The sequence below is a fragment of the Lipotes vexillifer genome, unplaced genomic scaffold (genome assembly GCF_000442215.2).
Source record: "Lipotes vexillifer unplaced genomic scaffold, Lipotes_vexillifer_v1.1 scaffold193, whole genome shotgun sequence".
Taxonomy (NCBI): Eukaryota; Metazoa; Chordata; class Mammalia; order Artiodactyla; family Lipotidae; genus Lipotes; species Lipotes vexillifer.
This window is the reverse complement of record NW_006769306.1, coordinates 2,439,944-2,449,354: the sequence shown is the minus strand read 5'-3', so window position 1 is coordinate 2,449,354 and position 9,411 is coordinate 2,439,944. Positions and strand designations below refer to the sequence as shown.

General features: G+C 37.6%; 1 protein-coding gene across 1 annotated transcript in view; it reads left to right on the top strand.

Annotated features, from left to right (window-relative positions):
- LOC103083893 (nebulin) overlaps positions 1 to 9,411 on the top strand; it is a 120,982-nt gene that overhangs the window by 9,219 nt on the left and 102,352 nt on the right. Inside the window, 7 exon segments of the mRNA XM_082930885.1 lie at positions 91 to 195; positions 1,683 to 1,790; positions 3,005 to 3,316; positions 3,641 to 3,844; positions 4,577 to 4,681; positions 7,742 to 7,849; positions 9,253 to 9,411. The exon segment at positions 9,253 to 9,411 is cut by the window's right edge and continues 9 nt beyond it. Of these exon segments, the coding sequence (XP_082787011.1) occupies positions 91 to 195; positions 1,683 to 1,790; positions 3,005 to 3,316; positions 3,641 to 3,844; positions 4,577 to 4,681; positions 7,742 to 7,849; positions 9,253 to 9,411 (1,101 nt within the window).

The window sequence follows — 9,411 nt, the reverse complement described above, 5'->3', positions numbered from 1 at the left end:
CCTGCTTTAATTGGCTTCTTGTAATTCCTATTTCAAATGGTTTTCTTTTTTTTTTTTCAAATGGTTTTCTATCAACATATTCTTTGATAGCACTTATACACAGAGGCCTGGGACAAAGACAAGACTCAAATTCATATAATGCCTGATACCCCGGAGATCACGTTGGCGAGGCAGAACAAGCTCAACTACAGTGAGGTAGGGGCCAAATCCTGGGAGACCACGCTTTTTGTTATTGTTGTTGTTATTGTTTGTTTTCTACACTTTTGTGGATATTCTCGGACCTCAGCTATCATGGTACGTGCAGCTCTGCGATATGAACACTCAGCCCATCCAACCTTTCATCTGTGGGTTGAATATCATACGCTATAGGATTCCAGGGGCAAACTGAAGTCACATTATCTTTTCCATTTATGGTCTTTACCAGTGTGGGTCAGTGGAACTGAGGAGTATTTTTGGCATTTCCAAGGTGTAGGATAACCAGATATAATACTAGCTCATTATTTATATGAAACCATTATTTGTTATTTATCTGAAATTCAAGTTCAGCTGGGCATGCTATCTTTTTATTTGCTAAATCTGGCAACCCTACCAAGGGGACCTCTAATAATATGCACCTCTTTCCCACCTGGATCCTGAATAAAACTGAGAAGTAAAACAAAGGAGTGGAACTAGAAGTCAAAATCTCACATCTCTTACTACTAAAGTTAGGTTCAAGGACACATTTGTATGAGAGCCAAACAAACCTGCTAAGTGATCCCCAGAATTAGGTTCCCCATCCAATCACAGGCCGCACTGGAGCAGGACAATCAGCTGTACCTCCCTCAGGGGAGAGTCCTGCTTCGCACAGAGAAGCAGAGGAGGGCACTGGGCATGTTCCTAGAGGGAGGAGGTCAGAGCTGAGCTGGGCATGCCCTGCTATCCCATCCCTACCAATTAGATACATCAGGAAATCACTGCACCTCTCCAGGGTAAAGAGGGTAAAGGGGCAGAGATGAAATAATCAAGCTCCTTTTATAGAAGGAGAACCTCAGGCATGGGGAAAAAGTGCTCTCCATTAACAATACTGATTACTATTTTTTTTAAGTAAAATACAGTTTTATAGGTGAATGTTTTACTAATATGATCCAGCCAAAAATTAGAATCATAAAGTTGTGATTATAGTCAAATTAACTATGTTTTAAATTGTACTTTAATTTTTTTCTCATTTGTTTTTTAAACATAATATATTACATGATTTTCAAAAATGTTTAAGTAATAAAGAACTAGGTAAAAGTATATAAATATATATTTTATTTACAAATGAATAATATTAAACACATTGTTCTGCAATTTTTTCATTTAGAAATACGTATAGATCGATGCTTTGTCTATCAATCTATATTGCTAGTTTATATTAACATTAACATTATATTATGTTGATATGCATAATGTATCATATAATCTACATATTATATATATATTAATCTATAATGATATAAATAATAGATTACTATCAATCTATGTTAATGCTCATTGATATATTTCGTTTGTTTCTAATGCTACATAGTTTTTTTCGGTAAAATATAATTTATTTACTTTCCAATATTGAGCCTATCCTTTTTTAAATTTTGTGATATGTCACCTGTTAGACTCCAAATTGTTGCTATCAAATCTTTGCTTTAACTCTGACTTTCCTTCTATAGACTCTGTATAAACTCGCCAATGAAGAAGCAAAGAAGAAAGGCTATGACTTGCGAAGCGATGCCATCCCGATCGTGGCAGCCAAGGCCTCCAGGGACATCATCAGTGATGTGAGTACCAACACTCCACATATGTACATGGCTGGATGGGGGTGGGGCAGAATCAGCATTACAACAGCAAGATACATCCTGGTGCCAGTTAAAGCACATTTACTGTGCTTTAAATGAAATGTTTTTCATTTGAAGCTTTAATAATTTAACTCCAAAAGATTTTAATATTCAGGTCCCATATGCAGAGGGGGTATCCTAAACTTCAGTAAAAAATGGAATTTGAATCTACATTTGTTTATATCAGTAACTATAAGGCATTCATCTGCATATTTTGAGCACATAGAAATAAGAAAATGACAGAAGAGTTGGGGAAAAAGCTTGGGTATGTGTATTGGTTCAGCATAAGAAAAAGATCTCATTCAGCCAGGCTCAGGAAAATTCACCCTTCCCCAAACCTGCTCTGGATTCTTGCCAGCCCTTTCTTTGAAAAATTGCCTTAAGTGCTTCCTTTGAGTTCTTTTTAAATGAAAAAAGAAAAAAAAAGTTTTATAACAGCCAAAACCAACAAAATAGCCTGATTTCTTTTTCCGCTGTCTCCGAAAGAAGTTCCTTTGGTAGAGAATTCAGACTTCAGTAAATATATGCTAGGATTTGTGTAATTTTGTTGCCTGAAGTGGAGAGAAGCTAATCCAGAGTCAGCTCTTACCATCGCCAACAACAAAACACTTTCTTGTAGTTATATCATCCGTTTTTTTCTCCTCAAGGAATCCCAACAAACCTCACCCAAATTTGGTGTCCAGCAGAGCCGGTATACGGGATGGAAACACAAGCCAGTCTATTTCAGGAGTCCTGTGAAAGTTAGCAGAGCCAGATTTGGGAGAGGCGGGATGGGCAGGGGAGTGAAAAATTTCCTCTGAACTCAGGAGTTGTTCTCAAAATCATGTGTAAAACTTCTGGGTTAATGATTTCACTGGCCCAAAAAAGATTTAAAAAACGGCAGTTTACAACTCCAACTGATTTTCTGAAAAGTGCTGCTGCCTTTATTTCCAGAAACTTAGTGTCTGCAAAGCGTAGAACTATGAGGTTTGGCCTGCTCCCCATTAGAGTATTGCTGTGAAGTCTCATCAGAGTTTAGGATGAGGAGATAAATTGATATTCAGATGATTTATTTCTCTGCAAGAATTACCAATTTTAAAATAATAAAGTTTTATATTAATAAGACTTTTAGCCCTTTTCATTCATTTTTATTTTTAAAATGACTACTGTTATTTCAGTATAAATACAAAGATGGTTACCGCAAGCAGCTTGGCCACCACATTGGAGCCCGGGACATCAAAGATGACCCCAAGATGATGTGGTCCATGCATGTGGCCAAGATCCAGAGTGACAGGGAGTACAAGAAGGACTTTGAGAAGTGGAAGACCAAGTTCAGCAGCCCGGTGGACATGCTGGGGGTGGTGCAGGCCAAGAAGTGCCAGACCTTGGTCAGTGACGTGGACTACAAGAACTACCTGCACCAGTGGACCTGCCTGCCCGACCAGAATGACGTCATGCACGCTCGGCAGGCCTATGACCTCCAGAGCGACGTGAGTACTGAGACCCATTAAACACCACTGTTGACCATGGTCATGATGATAATACATAGTAATATGCAGATAATGGCCTAGGATTAGGTAAAGCCCTCAGAAAAAAAATAATGTGTTTTCCTCTCCACCTTTAATTTACTGTGCCTTACTTTTCTTTTAGAGAGAACATAATACCATGAACTATATCCAATTGGGCTTCATATTTTAAAAGACATAGACATGAAGTTTGCTTATATCCACTTTTTCCAGTCCTTTTCATTCATTTTTGAAATCAAGAGTCCTAACAGCTTCCGTAATCCTTGCTTTTGTGTTTGATCTCACCAGAACATTTATAAATCAGATCTCCAGTGGATGAGAGGCATTGGCTGGGTCCCCATTGGGTCTGTGGATGTGGTCAAGTGCAAGAGAGCTGCAGAGATACTGAGTGACAACATCTACCGCCAGAGTCCAGACAAGCTGAAGTTTACCAGTGTGGCTGATTCCCTGGAACAGGTGCTGGCCAAGAACAACGCCATCACTATGAACAAGGTGAGCCCCCAGTGTGGGGGAAAATAAAACAGGGCTGTATGTCCTTGAGAATATCTATTACTAATTAAGTTAGTCCTTTTATTTGTTTGTTTTATCTAGCTGCCATCCTGTGTATGGTGATTTGATTGAGTTCTCTATTAGGATTCCCCAAGTATATGTGGGAATTTCTGCTTTGACATCTCTTATGAAATAGAGTTAGGAGTAGGACAGCTGTTTGGTGTTTAAATTGTTTTAAGTCTGTAACAGTTATACATGTTTGGTATCAAGGTTCCTTTCTCGTTGGGTACTTATCTAAGTAAGTATAGAACAAACAAGTCAGGTGCAAATCTTCATAACCTTCATCAAAAAGAAATCTAGAGATGGCATATCCAGGTAAATTTACAGTTAATAAACAGACAAACAGACAAAATCATGGGAAGAATTTGTTGATACAGCCTCAGTACATATGGACGTGTATACATGCTTGGAAAATATTTGCTTTTAATTTAATTGGAGTGGAGGTGATCTTGTAATGAAACACACACACATTTTCTTTTCATATCTTAGTCTACACTTATATTTAGTGACAATAATATCTTGTAACATCAAAGAGATTGAAGAATGTTGATATACAGCAGACAGCCCAGATAGTCAGAAGGCTGGCTTTCAACTTTGTCATGATCTCTAAGTTGGAAACCTCTGTTTACAGCAAACATTGTTGTTCTAATTCATTAACCTTTTTATCCTTCACAGCGCATATACACAGAAGCCTGGGACAAAGACAAGACCCAAATCCACGTGATGCCTGATACACCTGAAATTATGTTGGCGAGACAAAATAAAATAAATTATAGTGAGGTAAGACCATTTGTTTTGACCTGGCCACGTTATTTTGCTAATGTAGTAGAAAGGTCAGAATTATGGATTTAATTCTCATGTTGACCAATTATTTATTTATTTTTGCCATAACCTACCCTGAATATATGTATCATTATATTCAAGAATAGTTACAGAAAAAATTAACACAACATTGTAAATCAACTATACTTCAATTAAAAAAATACATAGGGAAATGGATAAATACAAAAATATCTCCATGTCAGGAGTGGGGGGGAAACTCTCAAAGTCAACTATTAATGATAGAATCATATTGTAATTTTAATTAAAAAATAATTATTGCTATTTATCAGATTAGTACTTACTTCAAAATTTGTTCTATGAGTTTTTCTTTAGTTACCTCATCTGTAAAATGAGATATAAATGTCTATCGAAGAATTTTTGTGATGGCTAAATGGGGTCGTATATATAATATGCCCAGTGTAGAGCCTGGCATACAGTAGCTGCTTAATAAACTTTAATTTCTTCCCTTTACACTCAAGTCACCATGAAGATTAGATTTATTCAATATGCTCAAAATAACTTCAGTTTATTTACAAGAACTGAAATAAGAATTCTTAAATTCATCCATCTCAAAATTGCCTGAGGACAATTAAAAAAACATGTTTTTACATACTATCTCCAGCCCCACTAAACTTGTCACAAATCTTTGCAGAATAGAAATACTGCCGCAGAAAAAGCTTCTTGCCCAATTGTTCTTGCCAAAGTCAAGAATTATCTGGTTCATTCAAGATGAATATTGATTTCTTACATGTTGTTTTGTGTCTTCATTAAACAAAAAAAGGGCAGACTTCCCTTTAGTTTGAGAACATTGGAAATTTTAAATACTCATTTTCAAGACTTGACCATATTATTATTTTACCCATTAATTACTTTTGCCTATCATAATGTAGCCCTAAAGAAGAGGCATGACAAGTGAAATGAAGAGGAGACAATTTCCTTTTGTCTGGCGTTATAAAACAGACCCAAGGACAAGCCTGATCACAAGGATTTGATTGACCTTGGCTTCAGTCATTTTTGAATGAACCATTTTTCTCTTGGCCACAGGGCTTCTCTGTTGGATTATCTTTTCCCAGACATTCTGTCTCGCCCCAGGCAGATGAAGTTAGTTTCTATCCCAAAGGGATAATGCTTTTAAGCCTCTCCCTTTTGTTAAAATTAGGTCAGATGAGGTAGGGTATTTTTTTTTTCAGACTGCTGAGAGGAAATTGGGCTATTTTTTTAATTTCTAAAGTTTTCATCTGGATTTATTTCTTAAAAATTGCATGATTATGTTAATTCCCTAAAGACTGTCTCCTGAAGATTAGATTTCAAAACGGCCCACCTGAATTTCTTCTCAACCCGTTACCAATGGTACCTTCATTTCATACTTAGCTCAGTAAAGTTTAACAAAACAAAGTAACTATATCTTATTTTTTTTCTCTTAAACTCTCATCTACCTATTCTAGTTCTCTTGGATAAATAATGTACCAAACATTCTTTAAAACGTAGCCTTGATGATAATAAAAGTGTTTTCTTTGAAGCCCTGCATCTTTTTCTAATGTTGAAAGAATGAAAAAATTTTGTTTGGCCTGAAGCCGGAAGATGATTCAAGCACATTTTTTCCCACTTATACATAAGGATAAACTTGAGAATTTATTCTTCAAAGGGAAAATATAAAGTATAAAAGTATTTCACTCTAGTTACAAAATGAATATTTCTAGAAAATTTTTTTAATTAATTAATTTATTTGTGGCTGCATTGGGTCTTCACTGCTGCGCGCAGGCTTTCTCTAGTTGCAGTGAGCAGGGGCTATTCTTTGTTGCAGCGTGAGGGCTTCTCATTGCAGTGCCTTCTCTTGTTGCAGAGCACAGGCTCTAGGCATGAGGGCTTCCGTAGTTGTGGCACATGGACTCAGTAGTTGTGGCTCGCAGGCTCTCGAGCATAGGCTCAGTAGTTGTGGCACACAGGGCTTATTTGCTCCGTGGCATGTGGGATCTTCCTGGACCAGGGCTCAAACCCGTGTCCCCTGCATCGGCAGGCGGATTCTTAACCACTGAGCCACCAGGGAAGTCCCTAGAAATTTTTAAGAAGAACAAATGCCCTTGGGACTTTATCTCAAATACATTAAATTTATTCTTATTTACTTTAGCTTTACCTTGTAAAATCTCAACATGAAAAAAATGTGAATTGTCACACATTAACAATCTACATTAAAAACATTTAATGACATCCTTCTCAGACTCTAAAGTCATTTTAAAATTATTAATAACAAAGCACTAAATTCTTGTAATGGTTCACAAGCAGAAAAGACTGAATACTACTGGTATAGATGATTTGTTTAATGCAGTGGTTTTCAAGCTGTGTTCCCATGGAATACCTGTGTTCCACCTTCTGTGTGCATCTGTCCTGCCACAGAAACTGAACAGTGGGTATGTCCCAATTCATAAAGAAATTATTATAATTTCATCAATTTTGTCCTTTTGTCTCATAAATATCTGGTATCTGCTATCCCTCTGTCTGCTAGCAATTTCCGGCAATCGACAAAATGAATAGAGAGCAAATCAATATTAACAAAGATGTTCAGAAACAATGGATTATCCTCCGTTTAGCACTGTTTGAATACAGGTACATGCTCATGATGGTAGTGTTGTTATATAATCATATTCTCTGCTAGTAAAATTGGTCCTAATTCAAATTTGCAGTTAAATAAATAGTCATTTCTTGGTTATTTCATGAAAAGAATAAGTGCTGAGCAATCCAAGCACATTTCAGAGTTAATGACTTAATGTGTAAAATCTAGAAGGATTTATCCAAGGAAAAGTTGTGTTAGACCTGCTGAAAGTAAAATTTCAAGTTAAATAAATAGCTTGTATACGTAGGAAGTAAAAGGAAGAAAGAGATTTTTTTTTTTTTTAATTTATTTAAGGCTAAACATACTAGTGTTGTTCTGCATCCAAAAGTAGTCTTCCTTTGACAGAAATACATTTTTAGGGTGGAAGTGAGCACTGTGTATCTAAAAACTACTACCTCTTCCTTCAGAACCTCTATCGCCAGGCCATGGAAGAAGCCAAGAAAGAAGGCTATGACTTAAGAAGTGACGCCATTCCCATCGTGGCTGCCAAGGCCTCCCGAGATATTGCCAGTGATGTAAGAGTTGAATCACATCCTTACATTTGTTACCAACAGGCCAGCCACCTGCATAGGGAATCACACTCTTGGGACACAGCTGGAAGTCTCTGTAGTCATCATCCATCTTAACTGCCTTCATTGCACAGGCAGATAAATTGAGGCTTTGAGACAGTAGGTAACCTGCCCAAGATTACAAGTTTCATAGAGACACACTGGGATATGGTTCCTTTGTTGCTCATCTTTTGGTCTTTGCTTAGTAAGACTGAGTGCCTTGGTCAAAGTTAAATGGACATATGTTGAGCTACTCATGAAACCTCACGAGCTCTCCTCAGGCTACACTCAAGGCAAAGATGCCAATAAAGAAGCAGGCTTAACTGAGTTCCCCATGACTTGAGGAAGGACATAGGATAGCAAAAAAGTTAAACGTTTCTTTGCTATGGGGACCACAAAAATCAACATTCCTTTACCCTAAAAATTAATACATCAGGTTCCTGGACAGCTTAAATCTTAAGAGTAAATATTAAGAGTAGCAAAATTGTCCATTTTGGTAGGTTTTGCTTTTAAATCATAATAAAAATACATAACAAAATTCACTATCTTTACCATTTTCAGTATATAGTCTAGTAGAATTAAATATATTTACGCTATTGTACAACAGACATCCAGAACTTTTTCATCTTGTAAAACTGAAACGCTATGCTCATTATCAACAAAAATTATCCATTTTAAAACTACTCCTTCCAGTTTATTTGTGCAGAGGACAAATTATTTCTCAGAATGCCTTAAAAAAAAGAAAATTAATGAGCCATGTAAACAGTTCCCTCCGATATGTTCTCACTCGGGTCCACTCACATGACCAACTTCTGGGAAACTGCTTGTCACTGTAATTGAGCTCATTCAGTGTTCACTTTTTGTTTTCGTTTTTCTTCTTGTTTTTGTTTTTTTTTTGCGGTACGCGGGCCTCTCACTGTCGCGGCCTCTCCCGCCGCGGAGCACAGGCTCCGGACGCACAGGCCCAGTGGCCATGGCCCACGGGCCCAGCCACTCCGCGGCATGTGGGATCCTCCCGGACCAGGGCACGAGCCCGTGTCCCCTGCGTCAGCAGGTGGACTCTCAACCACTGCGCCACCAGTGAAGCCCAGTGTTCACTTTTTAATCACTTTTTTTGTGATTAAAATACATAATTTTCTAGCATAATATAGAGGAATCAATGTGGAGTTATTCTCTATAGAGGTGTGGAAATGAGCACCGTATCTTCTTTTTTGGGTGAAAGCATGCCCCAGTGTGTAGCATCACAGCATCATGTTTGATGAAATTCCCCTGATGTCTTGAGGATTTCATAGAAAAGCATCACCACGGAGAAAGCAACTGGGACCAGCCCTTGCCACTTCCTCCCCATTTACTGGGTTCTTTTCTTTCAGTACAAATACAAAGAAACTTATCGTAAGCAGTTGGGTCACCATATTGGTGCCCGGATGATACATGATGACCCCAAGATGATGTGGTCCCTCCACATTGCCAAAATGCAGAGTGACCGTGAGTACAAGAAAGATTTTGAAAAATATAAGACCAGGTTCAGC